The following is a 20,023-nucleotide window of genomic DNA, read 5'->3' on the forward strand; positions in this document are numbered from 1 at the left end:
TCATTTTTTGCAAGCATTAAACATAAACATTCAAAAACTGCCCCTTTAACTCGTTAGTGAAATGTCATTGTATCTATTGGAAGAGAATTTTATCTATGAGATGATAACAGTATTTATCGCTCGCTACAGGATACAGATACATTTTATTAATGACATTTTTATTTTTATAGTGCATGTTTTTTATACTACATTTACATTATCAGATATTTTGCCTGTAACATTCTATTTAACTATTACCGTATATACTCGTGTATAAGCCGAGTCAATTTTAAAAAAAAATTTAATGCTCACCCTCCGGTGCCCGGATCCCCGATCCCGAACCCAATGTTAAGTCCATTAAAAAAATAAACTTGATACTCACCTTCCGGCCATACTCACCCCTGATCCTCAGCACTGGCTTCCGATCCCCGGCAGCGGCTTCTGTCTTCTTTTTTTCTCTTGCCGGCGGAGTCGCGTCCATGCGATCTCCCGGCCAGCGCTCACTATGATGCGGCGGTGTCGCCGCTGATGACGTCATCAGTGGGGACACCGCCGCATCACAGTGTGCACCGGCGGGGAGATTGCATGGACGCGACTCCGCCGGCAAGAGAAAAAAGAAGACAGAAGCCACCGGGAGCCACTTCCGGGGATCGGGAGCCACCACCGAGAATCGGGGGTGAGTATCGCCGGAAGATGAGTATTAAGTTTATATTTTTAATGTGCTTAACATACAGGGGGCAGGCTGGCTGTATACTATATGGGGCTGGCTGGCTGTATACAAAAGGGGGCTGGCTGGCTGTATACTATATGGGGCCGGCTGGCTGTATACTATATGGGGCTGGATGGCTGTATACTATATGGGGCTGGATGGCTGTATACTATATGGGGCTGGTTGGCTGTAAACTATATGGGGCAGGCTGGCTGTATACCATTTGGGGCAGCCTTTATATTACATGGGGCTGGCTGTATACTACATGGGGCTGGCTGGCTGTATACTATTTGGGGCTGGCTGGCTGTATACTACATGGGGCTGGCTGGCTGTATACTATTTGGGGCTGGCTGGCTGTATACTACATGGGGCTGGCTGGCTGTATACTATTTGGGGCTGGCTGGCTGTATACTACATGGGGCTGGCTGTATATTATATGGGCCGGAAGGTGAGTATTAAGTTTATTTTTTTTATGTGCTTAACCTACAGGGGGCAGGCTGGCTGTATACAAAAGGGGGCTGGCTGGCTGTATACTCGATGGGGCTGGATGGCTGTATACAAAAGGGGGCTGGCTGGCTGGTATACTATATGGGGCTGGATGGCTGTATACTATATGGGGCTGGATGGCTGTAAACTATATGGGGCAGGCTGGCTGTATACCATTTGGGGCAGCCTTTATACTACATGGGGCTGGCTGTATACTACATGGGGCTGGCTGGCTGTATACTATTTGGGGCTGGCTGGCTGTATACTACATGGGGCTGGCTGTATATTATATGGGCCGGAAGGTGAGTATTAAGTTTATTTTTTTTATGTGCTTAACCTACAGGGGGCAGGCTGGCTGTATACAAAAGGGGGCTGGCTGGCTGTATACTCGATGGGGCTGGATGGCTGTATACAAAAGGGGGCTGGCTGGCTGGTATACTATATGGGGCTGGCTGGCTGTATACTATATGGGCTGGCTGTATACTGTATGGGTATGTAAGCAGTCCGTTTAAAAAAAAACCCATGCGTTTTTTGAAAACTCATCTGTTTATGACAGGTTTGACCAATTATCTTAATTCAAACTGGTCAAAAACGCATGCGTTTTTTGACGGACTGCTTAAAAACGGGCCAAAAACACGTTCAGAATGCCACGTGTGCCATCACCCTCAGGCAGTCGAATATATACATATCAGCAAAGCTTCCTCTCATTAATAAATTGTCCAGCGTCCTTCCATCCTCATTATAGAGGACCTGTCACCCATAAAAAAGGCACTAGGAGCTGCTTACTAAACTAACAGATGTAGCAGTTTTACACTACTAGCTTTATCAGAACCCTCCTATAAAGGTAGCACTGCCGTGCTGTACAATAGGAATCCCGGACCAAGCTCACAGCGGTCTGGGGTATTCATGAGGGGATGGTCCGCTTCTCCTCCGCACCGCCCCTCCCACTACATAGGCTGCCGCATGAAGCCTGGCAGTCACCGCCTCCTAGTTCCACCCCCTCATGAATACGCCGGACCGCTGTGAGCTTGGTCCGGCGTTCCTATTGTACAATGCGGCAGTGACTGATAACGCTAGCAGTGTAACACTCTACATCTGTTGTAGCACGAGGAGCTGCCCCTACATGATGACATCAAAAATTGCGCACAGGCAGAGGGCACAGACGTGTCTCTGCCTGTGCGCACTCGTAATCAATTGTGTGCGTGTCTTACACACATACAGTTGATCGTCTTCCCCGCTCATAGACCTGCTGGTCCCCTCCACCCCTGAACTCAGTTGCTCCACCTGTGACCACAATCATTGAGCCGCACCTGCCTTTAGGGGTAAGGACTGCGCAGTTTGCAGCCCATCACTGTAAAAATAATGGAATTATGAACAGCAACCTCCTTGTCCCTATCATGTATCAGTAGTATTATGTATCAATAACCATTTACCTGTTATATAAATAACCTGTTCTTTAATATTTCAATCAGTTCCTGGACAAGTTTCCTCCATCTCATTGAACAATTACAATTCGGTGGATTCTCTTGGAGTCAGTTGGACAAAACCATCAGGAAATGTCACTAATTATACAGTCAGTCTAACAGGAGCCGTCACTAACACAACACAAACCACTGCTACACAAGTGACTATCCCAGGATTACTACCAGGCAGAGAATATACAGTCACTGTACAGACAAACAGTGGGAACTGCAGCCAGATATCTGCTCCAGTGACACAGGCCACATGTGAGTATCATCAGGATCATTTATACATTTACCTCTATTATTGCCAAAATGAACCTTTGTTAAACATATTCTTTATATGTTCTCCTCTATTTTTGCCTTTTTGTGTAGATCCTACCCCACCAAGAAACTTGGCCATAAACACAGTTACAACAAACAGCCTGACATTATCCTGGATGGAGCCAGTAAATATGACCGGTGTGGATAAGTCATATAATATAAGTTATGGGAATTCTTCAGGCACTTGGACTGTGACAAGCACCACAACAAGTATCAGCCTCCAGAACCTGACATCAGGGACTAATTACACCATCACTGTGGTCACAGTCGGAGTCCGGGGGTATCAGAGCTCAGCTGTGACCACATCTGTCTATACAAGTAGGTATTCGTATGAATGCAGATATCATTTAGGTTCAACACTATAGATGAAGTGTTCATGGGACATATGGGGAGTTAAAGAAAGAAATGCCTTGTCATGATTTCAGAACAGCTAGGTGGTTATATATTAGTTTAATGTTACTTAATATTTCCCATTGGATGATAATGGGTTGTGTTAGGTTGATCATTTACAAAAAACAGTCAAAATACCGTCAATAGATGCCCATATCTGGTCTAAGAATGATTAAGACATAACTTTTAATTAAGTTGAATAAAAGTTTTAAAAAAAAGCAAAAAATCGTCTGATTTAAAAACACAGAAACAGTGTGACTATCAGGGGCGGTTTAAAGGAAACCTACCATCAGTTATCTACCTAATAAGGTACATCCCATGGTAGGTTGCTACTACAACATACACCCCCCCCCAATCCATTTTATGCAAATTACCACCGGAGACTACTGGGGCATGGGATAGCTGCACCATAAAGCGGGAGTAAAGGCTAGTCCCCTCCCAGTAGCCTGTGTCAATGCAGACAACCAGCTTCTCTTCAGCACGCTGCCTCCTGCACTTGTCTGCGAAGCCGGAGATCTGCGGATGCTCAGTAATTCTGGCTTTGGAGCCGTGGCTGCGCAGCTTTGCACTGTGCTCTGCATAGACTATCTATGCAGAGCCGCTTACATTTCTATTTGATTTCTATTCTAGGTGAAATAATGTTGAAAATTAATTTATGGGGTTTTGCCATTGGTTACCTGTAAGAAAATACTACATTCTGCACTCTCATTCTGAATGGGCACTACATTTTACTTCTATTTCAGAACCAATGTTAGTAAAATCTCTGCAGATCAGTAATGTCACCTCCTCTTCTGTGTCTCTGACGTGGAGTAAACCTGATGAGTATAAGACGTCTTACAGCTACAGAGTCCAGACCAATGTCTCCTCATCAGCCACAATGTTATATAATACACCAGTGACAAGTGAATCAGCTACAATAATGACTCTGACCCCAGGAGAGACATATACATTCCTGGTATATACAAGAGCTACCGATAACATCACTGAATCAGACCCGGTATCATATACGACCTGCACTGGTGAGTACAGACTGATATCAATGAAATGGTTTATGAATGAAATGAAGCTGCTTCCCTTTGAATCTGTCCCTCAAAATAAACCAGACAATAAAGGTTTTTATAGAGTAATCAAAATAACTGATTTCTTGTTAAATCAATATTGATATATTTTTGAGCTATCAATTTAGTCAGTTTCCTATTCAGTTGTATTTATAACATGTTTCAGGTTTCTTTTGTAATATTGTCCTGAAAATACTATCCTGTCACTAGGTCACTAAGCTGTAACAGGATGGGGGGCTTTATTAATTTGTGCGCAGGGTGGTGCAGGAAGAGTGCTATAAGTTTGTGGCATAAGGGATTAATGATTTGGCAAACAAACAAAAAGGATTAGGAATGTCTTAACATTCATGAAGGTGAAATAAAACTCCCGAGACCAGCTTTTAGCTGTACCAAAAACTGCACCACAAAAGTAGTCAATAAACTAGAAGGGCCAGAAAAGTAACAAATTCACAAGTGGCACCACAATTTATCACCTAAAAAAAGAAGTCGTGTGTGTCAGAAAACCACCAGAATAGTGGCATTAACACTGCATAAATAAGGCATAAACGGCAATGCATGGGGGGAAAAAATTCTGCCTGTTTTACCTTTGAAAGGCCATGCTAAGCTCTCCCTTCTGTGTCTGTGATCTGTGATATTATAACAGAACTATTGTGTATATCATCTTCAGTTCCTGGACAAGTTTCCTCCATCTCACTGGACAATTACAAGTTGGTTGATTTTCTTGGTATCACTTGGATTAAACCATCAGGAAATGTCACTAATTATACAGTCAGTCTAACAGGAGCCGTCACTAACACAACACAAACCACTGCTACACAAGTGACTATCCCAGGATTACTACCAGGCAGAGAATATAATGTTACTGTACAGACAAACAGTGGGACCTGCAGCCAGATATCTGCTCCAGTGACACAGGCCACATGTAAGTATCATCAGGATCTGAAAAATAAAGAATCCCTATAATTATCATATCATCATTTATCTTTGCAATGTTGTGTTTACATGTTTTTAATCATTTTTAAGCCAAACCAAAGGTGTATTTAAAATTTTACCTTACTTATACATGTGAATACATCCATACTTGCACCTTTACCTTATGCACTTCTTATGTTACCATCTGTATTTTTTATCTGTTTTTGCAGACCCAACCCCACCAAGAATCCTTTCCATAAACACACTTACAACAAACAGCCTGACATTATCCTGGATGGAGCCAGTAAATATGGCCGGTGTGGATAAGTCATATAATATAAGATATGGGAATTCTTCAGGCACTTGGACTGTGATAAGTAACACAGCAAGTATCAGCCTCCAGAACCTGACATCAGGGACTAATTACACCATCACTGTGGTCACAGTCGGAGTCCGGGGGTATCAGAGCTCAGCTGTGAGCACATCTGTCTATACAAGTAGGTATTGCTATGACAGAGAGTATTTGCATCTTTTAAATAAAATGTCTAATGAAGAAGGAATTGCTGTAGACAAAATTGAGATGGAGTTCCAGTTGGGCTGCATTCACACAACCGTTGGGGGAAGTATATATGGGCGCAAGCTTGAGGCCGTAAATACGTCCCCCTTAGGCTGGCACACGTGCAGCACTGTCCCGCTTCATACTCGGGGAAAAATAGGACATGTCCTATCTTTCCCCCTGTTACCGCTCCATGCATCGCTATGGAGAGAGGAGGGGTCAACCTTCCTCTCCATTGTGGCGAACGTATGCTCGCCCGGCTATGGCCAGGGGGCATACGTTTGTGTGAATGCGGCCTAAAATAGTTTGCTTAAGTAGCCAATCGATCCATCATTTGCCTCATCTTTCTGAAAATGGATGTTGTACATAAACATTTCTCTATTAATCTACAAAATAATCAGCATCTAAAGGACAACTCTATTATGAGAAATACGACAGCTTTTTTTTTAGGATGGTCATAACAAAATAAGGAAGAACAAGGGTTTGTAAAAGGGTCATCTCAGAGGTTAAGGGAACCTGTCACCACATTATTCACAAATACAGCTAGTGGTTTCCATAAAACCCTAGTAACTGACTGACACCCTTCTTTTAGCTTAAAATTGTTCCCCTCAGATTCCCATACATTTAACTTTATAATTTTACCTGGTACATAAGCATGTCTAAAGCGATTCGAGCTGGGCGTGGCCTCCTAGGGCTGAATCTCGCAACTCCCCCCCCCCTTGCTATCTCTATATGCAGCAGTAATGTCATGTGAGCAGGAGGACATCAGCGCAGGTTCTTTAGCCTTCTAACATTAGAATACTGTACACCAAGCATATATCTCATGAAATCACAGTATATCATATCATGTCACATAATTTCACAGCAGCCTGCAGGAGAGAAGTAGACGCCCATGCAGGCATGCTGTGATTTTTTTATGTGGTCAAATATATTCATGGGGTACAGTTTGCTAATTTTAAGAGCCTGAAGGACCTGTGAAGATGTCACCCTGGTCACATGCCATTAGGCCACACCTCTCGACTTGCTTTAAAGAAGCATCGACACCAGGCAAGTTTATAACTCAGATTTAGTGGGGATCTGAGGGGAACAATTTTAAGTTATAGGAAGGGTGTCAGCTACTAGAGCTATATAGGAACCTGCCACTAGCTGTATTTGAGAAAAATTTTGTGTCTGGTTCCGTTTAAAATCTGCGATTGGGGCCAACTGCATGGGGCAAATTTCCGACGGAACCTGCAATGTTCAGGACGGAACATTGCAGTTTGGTCGCTCATCACTAGTTATGACATAAAGTCACTATGAACTGAAAAAACGGATATGGAGGCAAATGGTTTATATCTGATAAGGCGTAAATTTCCATTTTTGGAATTTTTGGCTGATTTAATACAAAACACTGCATGCAGCACTACTCTGTATCAGCAGTGAATGTTTGTATTTATTTTATTTCAGGACCAATGTCAGTAAAATCTCTGCAGATCAGTAATGTCACCTCCTCTTCTGTGTCTCTGACATGGAGTAAACCTGTTGAGTATAAGACGTCTTACAGCTACAGAGTCCAGACCAATGTATCCTCATCAGCCACAATGTTATATAATACACCAGTGACAATTGAATCAGCTACAATAATGGCTCTGACCCCAGGAGAGACATATACATTCCTGGTATATACAAGAGCTGCCGATAACATCACTGAATCAGACCCGGTGTCATATACGACCTGCACAGGTGAGTATAGAGAAACAGTAAATTGCTAATATTAATGTAAAGCTGGATAAATGAAATACTTTATCATCTCAACTCTGTCAGGGGTAAAGGACCTACTTCTGCATCTTCCCTTGGTCTTTGGCATCTTATTCACCCGAAACTATCTAAACAACTTACTAAAAATTATTTTAAACTCATTAAAAAAAATCTGTTTCGATTTGCAAAATCAAAAATGTAAACTTTTATTTTTTACTTGAAACATGGGAATTTTTTTTGACATGTTTACAATACTTGCTTATACACAACAAAAATGCTGAAACAACAATGATGAAATGGATACCATATACCAGTGATGGCGAACCTTTTAGAGACCGAGTGCCCAAACTGCAACCCAAAACCTAATGACTTATCGCAAAGTGCCAGTACGGCAAATTAACCTGAAAACTGACGGTTTAGTTTAGAATCAATTTACACAGGACTGTCTGAGCTCGGATTCCAGCAGTCCTATACACACTGAAACGCCACTTTTACACCATTTTACATCACATAAAAGAGTAATAAAAAGTTATCAAAAGGTCACGCAGTCCTCAAAATGGTAGCAATGAAAACAACGGCTCATAAAGCAAAAAAACCCAAACCTCCCCAGCTCCGTGCACTAAAGTTATCAGCGTCACAAGATGGCGAAACTATTTTCTTTTTCGTATACTGTTTTAATTTTTGAAAAAGTATTAAAACACAATAAAACCTACAAATCGGGTATTTTCTGTGAGTTTACCGAACCAAAGAATAAAGGAGACAAATGATTTGGAGCGCACAGCGAAAGTATTAAAATCCAGCTTCCCAGTACACGACATGGAATAATAAATGAGAAGTAAAATATGTTACGCAAAAAATAAGCCCTCACACAGGTATAAATATATAATATAATATGCATATACATAAATACATACATATAAATACATATGTTACTTACTCTTTGGTTGTCCAAGGTGGCGGCCATGCTGGCAGGCAGAAGTTCAGGTGTCTGTTGTTCCGGGGGGTCAGTAGGGTGGGGGGGGGGTAATGCAGCATCTGGAGTTCGGGGCAATGGGGTTTTGAGGCATGAGTTCCAGGGGAGGGGGTGATGCGGGGCAGTGACCGGAGTTGAGGGGGGGGGGGTTAGTGAGAGCGGCCGGAGTTCGTGCAGGCAAATTGCAGTAGTGGGCGGAGTTTGGGCGGGGGGGTAGGGGTGCGATAGCGGCTGGGGTTCGGGCGCAGGGGCTTGTGGTAGCGGCGCAGTAAGTTTCGGGCCGGTTGCTTAGGGGAGGGGAGGGGCGGGAGTGGGCAGGAAATCAGCCTCCTGCTGATCTATGCCCCGTGGATGCGCGAGTTAAAAAAAAAAAAAACCTCACCTCGTTCCTCCGGCTGATCACTGCAGCGCAAACGGAGTAAGGTGCCCAGCGCTGGCAGCGTAATGACATCATTTCGCTGCCAGCGCTGGGACGCTTACCGTCCTGTGCGCTGATGTGATCGTAGTGACAGAGCAGGAAGTGTCAGCACCCTGCTCTGTCATGGCTGTTAGCAGTATCGGAGCGCAGCTCCGATACTGCTAACAGCCATGACAACCAGGTGTGGACAGTGGTTGTCCGCACCTGGCAGTGGTTAGGAGGATGGGGCGCGTGCCAGCAGTGAGGGCTCTGCGTGCCCTCTCTGGCACGCGTGCCATAGGTTCGCCATCGCTGCCATATACCATTTCTATAAAGTGAACTTTAATTTTCTAATGAGGACATCCTTGTTTTGCAGTAAAATAGTGTTATATGTTTTGTTGTCTTTTTCAAATGTGATAAAACTGTGAAAGAATTTCTAAAATATGTGTGACCAGGGTCTAAAGCTTAACAATCAATCAAGCTAGACTTTGCAGGACTGTTTATGTTACTGCCAGATACCTATTATTGTTCCTATATGACAGTGATGGAGAACCTTTTTGAGACCAAGTGCCCAAACTACAATCAAACCCACTAATTTAAATAGAAAGTGCCAATGTGGCCATTTAAACAGTAACATGTTACTACCTGTTTTGTCATGGTTTTTAATTGTATTGGCATCTTGAGGACACCAATTTAGTTGAAAGCAAGTGGAGAAATTCAGATTATAATTGTAGCTTCCTTCCAGGGTACCCTGTAGAGGAAGAATTGTGGGGCCCATAGCAGGAGCTCCAATAATAACACAGCCTTGTCTGCACCTCCTTGCTCCTCCTGTAGTCCAGAGCAGCTAACTATGTGTAGCTTTAAAATAGCACTGATCAAAGCACATCCTGGGTGGCCAAGGAACTGCAGGAGAAGGCTTTGAGTCCTGTCTGGAAACTGTGTGCAGAGGTGATGGCCTGGGTGCCCACAGAGAGCACTTGGAGTGCCACCTCTGGCACCTGTGCCATGGGTCCGCCACCACTGCTACGTAACCATAATCTACCTATTGTATGACTAAACGTCCTTTGATATATTTGTTATATCCTCCTTAGTTCCTGAACAAGTTTCCTCCATCTCACTGAACAATAACAAGTTGGTGGATACTCTTGGAGTTAGTTGGACAAAACCATCAGGAAATGTCACTAATTATACAGTCAGTCTAACAGGAGGCGTCACTAACACAACACAAACCACTGCTACACAAGTGACTATCACAGGATTACTACCAGGCAGAGAATATACAGTCACTGTACAGACAAACAGCGGGACCTGCAGCCAGATATCTGCTCCAGTGACACAGGCCACATGTGAGTATCATCAGGATCTGAAAATAATGAACCCTTATAATCATCATTTATCTTTGCAGGGTTGTGTTTACATGTCATGTTTTAATCATTTTTGAAACCAAACTATAGGTGTATTTAAAATGTGTAACCTAAAAACCTAATAAACATGTGAACACATCCATACCAGAATCTTTACCTTATGAACTTTTTATGTTACCATCTGTATTGTTTATCTGTTTGTGCAGATCCAACCCCACCAAGAATCGTTTCCATAAACACAGTTATAACAAACAGCCTGACATTATCCTGGATGGAGCCAGTAAATATGACCGGTGTGGATAAGACATATAATATAAGCTATGGGAATTCTTCAGGCACTTGGACTGTGGCAAGTAACACAACAAGTATCAGCCTCCAGGACCTGACATCAGGGACTAATTACACCATCACTGTGGTCACAGTCGGAGTTCGGGGGTATCAGAGCTCAGCTGTGAGCACATCTGTCTATACAAGTAGGTATTGCTATGACTGAGAGTATTTGCATCTTTTCAATAAAATATCTAATGAAGAAGGAATTGCTGTAGACAAATTTGGGATGGAGTTCCACTTAAGGCTGCACTCACACGACTGTTGAGGCCATATATAAGTCCCTCATAGGCCGGCAATGGGCGAACGGAGTGGTACGGAGCTACACACGTGCATGTCCTATCTTTCCCTGTGTTACCACGCAATGCATCCCTATGGAGATTGGAGGGGTCAACCCTCCTCTCCATTGCGGCAAACTCATGCCCTCCTGGCTACAGCCCGGTGGGCATGCGTTCGTGTGAATGTGGCATAAATTAGTTTGCTCAAGTAGCCATTTGATCCATCATTCACCTCATCTGTCTGAAAATGGATGATGTATATAAACATTTCTCTATTATTTCTCTATATTTTGTAGATACCAAAATAATCAGCATCTACAAGACTACTCTATTATGACAATTAGGACAGTTTTGCTTTAGGATGGTCATAACAAAATGAGGAAGAACAATTTATTTAATCTAAACAAAAGGTTTTGTAAAGGGTCATCTCAGAGATAAAGGAAAACTTTTACCACATTATTCACAAATACAGTTATTGGCAGATTTCCATAAAACCATAGTAACTACAGTAACTAACTAACTGACACGCTTCTTTTAGCTAAAACTTGTTCCCCTCAGATTCCCATATATTCAACTTTATAATTTTACCTGGTGTCAAAGCATGTCCATAGCGATTTTAAGACAGGCATGGCCTCCTAGAGCTGAATCCAGCAGCTTCTCCCCTTGCTATCTCTACATGCAGCAGTAATGTCATGTGACCAGGGTGACATCATCGGCCCTATAGCCTTCTAACAAAATTCTGTACACCAAGCATATATCTCATGAAATCACAGCATATTATATCACATAATATTACAGCAGCCTACATGGAGAGAAGTAGACGTCCATGCACGCATGCTGTTATTTTTTGTGTGGTCAAATACATGCATGGGATACAGCTTGCTAATGTTAAGAGCCTAAAGGACCTGTGATGATGTCACCCTGGTCACATGTCATTAGGCCACGCCCCTCAACTCGCTTTAAGGAAGTCTAGACACCAGGCAAGTCTATAACTCTGATTTTGCGGGGATCTGAAGGGAATAATTTTTAGCTATAAGAAGGGTGTCAGATAGTTACTAGAGCTCTACAGGAACCTGCTACTAGCTGTATTTGTGAAAGATTTGGTGTCTGGTTCCCTTTAGTATCTGCAATTGGTGCAGACCGAATGGGGTGTGAGCCGACCCCAAAATTTCCGACGGAACCTGCAATGTTCAGGACGGAACATTGCAGTTTGGTCGTTCATCACTAGTTATGACATAAAGTCACTAGGAACTGAAAAACGGATATGGAGACAAGTGGTTTATAACTGATAGGGCACAAATTTCTGGTTTGGAATTTTTGGCCTATTTAATAGAAAATACTGGATGCAGCGCTACTCTGTATCAGCAGTGAATGTTTGTATTGTTTCTATTACAGAACCAATGTCAGTAAAATCTCTGCAGATCAATAATGTCACCTCTTCTTCTGTGTCTCTGACCTGGAGTAAACCTGATGAGTATAAGACGTTTTACAGCTACAGAGTCCAGACCAATGTCTCCTCATCATCCACAATGTTACATAATACAATAGTGACAAGTGAATCAGCTACAATAATGACTCTGACCCCAGGAGAGACATATACATTCCTGATATATACAAGAGCTGCCGATAACATCACTGAATCAGACCCGGTGTCATACACGACCTGCACAGGTGAGTTTACCACAGTAAATTGTTAATGTTAATGTAAAGCTGGATAGATGAAATACTTTATCATCTTAACTCTGTTAGGGGTAAAAGACCTACTTCTGCACCTTCCCTTGGCATTTGGCATCTCATTCATCTGAAACTAAACACCTGACTCTACACAACCTACTAATAAATATTTTAAACCCATTAAAAAAATCTGTATCAATCAAAAATGTAAACATTTATTTTTTACTTAAAACATGGGAATATTTTTTTTTGCATTTTTTTTATTGTTTACCCTTATTAAAAAGATCAATTATTTTAAAATACTTGCTTATACACAACAACAAAAATCTATTTATTTTATCCATATACCAACAAATAAAGTTGCCAAGAAAAGTAGGTCAGGGACCCTCCCCCTCCCAGGAACCCCCCCCCCCCCCTTGATTTATTTATAATTGTACTGTAAATGCTAAAGTGGAACTTTAAAATGCAATGGCTACCGTATATACTCGAGTATAAGCCGACCCGAGTATAAGCCGAGACCCCTAATTTTACCACCAAAACCTGGAAAAAACTACTGACTCGAGTATAAGCCGAGGGTGGGAAATGCATTGGTCAAACCCCCCCAGTAGTATACAGACTGCCAGCCCCCAGTGGTATACAGCCTGCCAGCCCCCAGTAGTATACAGCAGCCCCCTAGTAGTATACAGCAGCCCCTAGTAGTATACAGCAGCCCCTAGTAGTATACAGCAAGCCCCTAGTAGTATACAGCAAGCCCCTAGTAGTATACAGCAAGCCCCTAGTAGTATACAGCAGCCCCTAGTAGTATACAGCAAGCCCCTAGTAGTATACAGCAGCCCCTAGTAGTATACAGCAGCCCCTAGTAGTATACAGCAGCCCCCTAGTAGTATACAGCAAGCCCTTAGTAGTATACAGCAAGCCCTTAGTAGTATACAGCAAGCCCTTAGTAGTATACAGCAAGCCCTTAGTAGTATACAGCAAGCCCTTAGTAGTATACAGCAAGCCCCTAGTAGTATACAGCAGCCCCCTAGTAGTATACAGCAGCCCCCTAGTAGTATACAGCAGCCCCCTAGTAGTACACAGCAGCCCCCTAGTAGTATACAGCAGCCCCCTAGTAGTATACAGCAAGCCCCTAGTAGTTTACAGCCAGCCTGCCCCCACGGCCCTTAAAAAAATAAACTTATATACTCACCCTCTGATGTCAGCGCGGCTCCCCGATGTCGGCGCGACTTACCGATGTCCCCGATGTCAGCGCGTCCCGTCTTCTTTCTTCTCCGCGGCTCCTCTTCATTCTTCCGGCATGGACGCGGCCATCTCTTCTTCTAGCAGGCACATACTATGACGCGGCCGCTGCTGACGTCATAGTATGCGCGGCCACTAAGAAACCATGGCCGCCTCCATGCCGGAAGATAGAAGAGAGAAGAGGAGCCGCGGAGAAGAAAGAAGACGGGACGCGCTGACATCGGGGACATCGGTAAGCCGCGCCGACATCGGGGAGCTGCGCTGACATCGGAGGGTGAGTATTTAAGTTTATTTTTTTTTTAAGTGGGTAATTTTTTTGTTATAGACTCGTGTATAAGCCGAGGGGACGTTTTTCAGCACATTTTTTGTGCTGAAAAACTCGGCTTATACACGAGTATATACGGTAAATAAGACGATGCAACAATTGATGTAATCGAATTGTTTCTTGTTTATTTGTTGAAAAATTAAATTAAGTGTTTTACAAAAAAGAAAAACAAATAAAGTTGTTAAAGACGGTCACTTAAAGCACTACCTACATTCAGTAACTAATGAAATATGTGTTCACTAATGGATAATAATAAAAAGGACACCATATACCATTTCTATAAAGTGAATTTAAATTTTCTAATGAGGACCTCCTTGTTTTACAGGAAAAATTGTATTACATGTATTGTTGTCGTTTTCATATGTGATAAAACTGTGAAGGAATTTCTAAAATATTTGTGAAAGGGCCTAAAGCATAAAAATCAATAAAGCTAGACATTGCAGGACTGTTCATGCTACTGCCAAATACTTATTATTGTTTGTTCCTATATGACCATAATATACCTAATGTATGGCTAAACGCCCTTTGATATATTTGTTATATCCTCCTTAGTTCCTGGACAAGTTTCCTCCATCTCACTGTATAATAATAAATCAGTGGATTCTCTTGGAGTCACATGGACAAAACCTTCAGGAAATGTCACTAATTATACAGTCAGTCTAACAGGAGGCGTCACTAACACAACACAAACCACTGCTACACAAGTGACTATCACAGGATTACTACCAGGCAGAGAATATTCAGTCACTGTACAGACAAACAGTGGGACCTGCAGTCAGATATCTGCTCCAGTGACACAGGCCACATGTGAGTATCACCAGGATCTGACCAATAATGAATCCTTATAATCATCATATCATTATTGTGTTTACATGTTATGTTTTAATCATTTTTAAGCCAAACCATAGGTGTATTTAAAATGTTACCTCTCTTCATGATTCACATATATTTTTTACTTCCAAAACTAAACCTAAAAACCTAATAAACATGTGAACACATTCATACTAGCACCTTTACCTTGTGCACTGTTTATGTTACCATCTGTATTCTATATCTGTTTGTGCAGATCCAACCCCACCAAGAAACTTTTCCATAAACACAGTTACAACAAACAGCCTGACATTATCCTGGATGGAGCCAGTAAATATGACCGGTGTGGATAAATCATATAATATAAGTTATGTGAATTCTTCAGGCACTTGGACTGTGACAAGTAACACAACAAGTGTCACCCTTCAGAACCTGACATCAGGGACTAATTACACCATCACTGTGGTCACAGTCGGAGTCCGGGGGTATCAGAGCTCAGCTGTGAGCACATCTGTCTATACAAGTAGGTATTGCTTTGACTGAGAGTATTTGCATCTTTTCAATAAAATGTCTAATGATGAAGGAATTGCTGGAGACAAAATTGGGATGGAGTTCCAGTAAAGGCTGCATTCACACAACAGTTGGGGGACATAGATACAGCCACAAGCGTGATGTGGGCAATGGGTGAACGGAGCGGTATGGTCCTGCACATGTCTTATCTTTCCCCGTGTTACTGCGCCATGCATTTCTCTGGAGAGGGGAGGGGTCAACCCTCCTGTCCATCACGGCGAACTCATGCCCACCCGGCTACAGCCCGGCGAGCATGCCTTTGTGTGAATGTGGCCTAAATTCGTTTGCTTAAGTGGCCAATTGATCCATCATTTGTCTCATCTGTCTGAAAATGGATGCTGTACATGAACATTTCTCTATTAATCTATAAAATAATCAACATCTAAAGGACAACTCTATTATGAGAAAAAGGACCGTTTTTTTAGGATGGACATAACAAAATGAGGAAGAACAATTTATTTCATCTATAAAAAAAAAGGGTTTTTAAAGGGTCATCTCAGAGTTAAAGCAACCTGTCACCACATTATTAACAAATAAAGCTAGTGGCAGGTTTACATAAAACCCTAGTAACTAACTGACACCCTTCATTTAGCTAAAAATGGTTCCCCTCAGATTCCCATATATTCAACTTTATAATTCTTCCTGGTATCTAAGCATGGCTACAGCGATTTGAGGTGGGCTTGGCCTCCTACGCCTGAATCCAGCAGCTCCTCCCCTTGCTATCTCTACATGCAGCAGTAATGCCATGTGACCAGGGTGACATCATCGTAGGCCCTTTAATCTTCTAACATTAGAATGCTGTACACCAAGCATATATCTCATGAAAACACTGCATATCATGTCACATAATATCACAGCAGCCTGCATGGAGAGAAGTAGACACCCATGCAGGCATGCTGTGATTTTTTTATGTGGTCAAATATATGCTTGCTAATGTTAAGAGCCTTAAGGACCTGTGATTATGTCACCTTGGTCACATGTCATTAGGGCACACCCCTCAACTCGCTTTAAAGAAGCCCATCAGATCCCCGCAAAATCAGAGTGTCTGATGGTTACTAGAGTTCTATAGGAACCTGCCACAAGCTGTATTTGTGAAAGATTTGGTGTCTGGTTCCCTTTATGTGCAATTGGTGCCAAACGAATGGGGCGTGAGTCGACCCCAAAATTTTAGACTGAACCTGCAATGTTTGGTTGCTCATCACTAGTTATGACATAAAGTCACTAGGAACTTAAAAACTGGATATGGAGGCGAGTGGTTTATAACTGATAGGGCACACATTTCAGGTTTGGAATTTTTGCCATATTTAATAGAAAATACTGCATGCAGCGCTAGTCTGTATCAGCAGTGAATGTTTGTTTTGCTTCTATTTCAGGACCAATGTCAGTAAAATCTCTGCAGTCCAGCAGTGTCACCTCTTCTTCTGTATCTCTGACGTGGAGTAAACCTGATGAGTATAAGACGTCTTACAGCTACAGAGTCCAGATCAATGTCTCCTCATCATCCACAATGTTATATAATACAACAGTGACAAGTGAATCAGCTACAATAATGAATCTGACCGCAGGAGAGACATATACATTCCTGGTGTATACAAGAGCTGCCGATAACATCACTGAATCAGACCCCGTGTCATATACGACCTGCACAGGTGAGATTACAACTGTAAATTGTTAATGTTAATGTAAAGCTGCATAGATGAAATACTAGGGGTAAAAGACCTACTTCTGCACCTTTTCTATACCTGAATCTACACAACCTACTAAAAATGATTTTAAACTTATTAAAAAATCTGCATCAATTTTCAAAATCAAAAATGTGAACCTTTATTTTTTACCTAACACATGGGAAATTTTTTTTGCATTTTTTTATTGTTAACCCAAATGAAAAAGATTTTTTTAAAATACTTGCTTATACACAACAAAAAAATAAATTTTATTTTTTCCATATGCCAACAAATAAATTTACCAAGACGAGAAGATCAGGAACCCTCCTCTCCCAAGGCACCCCCCTTGATTTAGCGTTAAGGGGTTAAAGACGGCCACTTAAAACACTACATGCATTAAGTAGCTAATGAATATTTGTACACAAATGGACAATGATGAAATGGATACCATGTACCATTTCCATAAAGTGAATTTAAATTTTCTAATGAGGACATCCTTGTTTTACAGTAAAAACAATATTACCGCATATACTCGAGTATAAGCCGACCCGAGTATAAGCCGAGACCCCTAATTTTACCATCAAAAACTGGGAAAACCTATTGACTCGAGTATAAGCCGAGGGTGGGAAATGCATTAATCACAGACCCCCCCCAGTATGTATACAGCCTGCCTCCAGTAGTATACAGCCTGCCCCCAGTAGTATACAGCCTGCCCCCAGTAGTATACAGCTTGCCCCCTGTAGTATACAGCTTGCCCCCAGTAGTATACAGCACAGCCCCCAGTAGTATACAGCACTGCCCCCAGTAGTATACAGCACAGCCCCCAGTAGTATACAGCACAGCCCCCAGTAGTATACAGCACAGCCCCCAGTAGTGTACAGCACTGCCCCCAGTAGTATACAGCACTGCCCCCAGTAGTATACAGCACAGCCCCCAGTAGTATACAGCACTGTCCCCAGTAGTATACAGCACTGCCCCCAGTAGTATACAGCCTGCCCCCAGTAGTATACAGCACTGCCCCCAGTAGTATACAGCACTGCCCCCAGTAGTATACAGCACAGCCCCCAGTAGTATACAGCAGCCCCCAGTAGTATACAGCAGCCCCCAGTAGTATACAGCCTGCCCCCAGTAGTATACAGCACTGCCCCCAGTAGTATACAGCACAGCCCCCAGTAGTGTACAGCACTGCCCCCAGTAGTGTACAGCATTGCCCCCAGTAGTATACAGCACTGCCCCCAGTAGTATACAGCCTGCCCCCAGTAGTATACAGCACTGCCCCCAGTAGTATACAGCACTGCCCCCAGTAATATACAGCCAGCCCAGCATTAAAAGAAAATAATAAACTTATATACTCACCCTCCGGTGGCCCCGACCTGCAGCGCTGCTCCCCGATGTCCACGCGGGTCCTCTTCTGGCTTCGGCGCCCGTCTTCTGTCTTCACTAACTTCGTGCCGGGCGCCGCCATTGTTCTCCCCTGGACGGCGCCTAGTATGACGCGGCGGCACGAAGTTAGTGAAGACGGCCGCGGGAGCCAGAAGAGGACCCGCGCGGATATCGGGGGAGCAGCGCTGCAGGTCGGGGCCACCGGATTGTGAGTATATAAGTTTATTATTTTTTAAAGATTTTTTATGACTGTATGACTCGTGTATTATGCCGAGGGGACGTTTTTCAGCACATTTTTTGTGCTGAAAAACTCGGCTTATACACGAGTATATACGGTACATGTATTGTTGTCTTTTTCAAATGTGATAAAATCTGTGAAAGAAATTCTAAAATATTTGTGAAAGAGCCTAAACCATAAAAATCAATAAAGCTAGACATTGCAGGACTGTTTATGTTATTGCCAAATACCTATTATTGTACCTATATGACCATAATCTCTACCTATTGTATGACTAAACGCCCTTATATTTGTTATATCCTCCTTAGTTCCTGGACAAGTTGCTTCCATCTCACTGTATAATAACAAGTCAGTGGATTCTCTTGGAGTCAGTTGGATAAAACCTTCAGGAAATGTCACTAATTATACAGTCAGTCTAACAGGAGCCGTCACTAACACAACACAAACCACTGCTACACAAGTGACTATCACAGGATTACTACCAGGCAGAGAATATACAGTCACTGTACAGACAAACAGTGGGACCTGCAGCCAGATATCTGCTCCAGTGACACAGGCCACATGTGAGTATCATCAGGATCTGCTCATTAATGGACCTTTTTATAATAATGGTTTCAGAAACTGTTTTAAAAACATAGTGAGCATTACATGCTGGACTGTATAACACATCTTTTAGAGCAGAAGGCAATATTTCAGTAACTCTCTGTGCTGGCTTATACAATCTAATGGACAGTTGTTTTAACAATGTCACATCATATAGATCTGTTACAGTAAATTTTAAAATTGTCACTGTATAGTCATGCTCTGTATCTCAGAATAATTACATGCAGTTTGTTTTACACAGATCCAACTCCACCAAGAAGCTTAACAATAAATGTAATTGGGACAAACAGCCTGACATTATCCTGGATGGAGCCAGTAGATATGGCCAGTGTGGATAAGACATATAATATAAGTTATGGGAATTCTTCAGGCACTTGGACTGTGACAAGTAACACAACAAGTATCAGCCTCCAGAACCTGACATCAGGGACTAATTACACCATCACTGTGGTTACAGTCGGAGTCCGGGGGTATCAGAGCTCAGCTGTAACCACATCTGTCTATACAAGTAGGTTTACATTCACTGTTTAATATAACTGCAAAGTCCGAATAACATATTGGGACAGA

At 42.5% G+C, this 20,023-nt stretch overlaps 1 protein-coding gene across 1 annotated transcript; it reads left to right on the forward strand.

The window, feature by feature from the left end:
• Positions 1-10,970: 10,970 nt before the first annotated feature.
• LOC140070280 (receptor-type tyrosine-protein phosphatase eta-like) lies at positions 10,971-17,243 on the forward strand. Its single transcript, XM_072116633.1, has 5 exons — positions 10,971-10,986; positions 12,346-12,621; positions 14,741-14,995; positions 15,255-15,521; positions 16,942-17,243. The coding sequence occupies exons 1-5, from the start codon at positions 10,971-10,973 to the stop codon at positions 17,241-17,243; spliced, it is 1,116 nt and encodes a 371-aa protein (XP_071972734.1).
• The last annotated feature ends 2,780 nt before the right edge of the window (positions 17,244-20,023 follow it).

The sequence above is a fragment of the Engystomops pustulosus genome, chromosome 7 (assembly GCF_040894005.1).
Source record: "Engystomops pustulosus chromosome 7, aEngPut4.maternal, whole genome shotgun sequence".
NCBI lineage: Eukaryota > Metazoa > Chordata > Amphibia > Anura > Leptodactylidae > Engystomops > Engystomops pustulosus.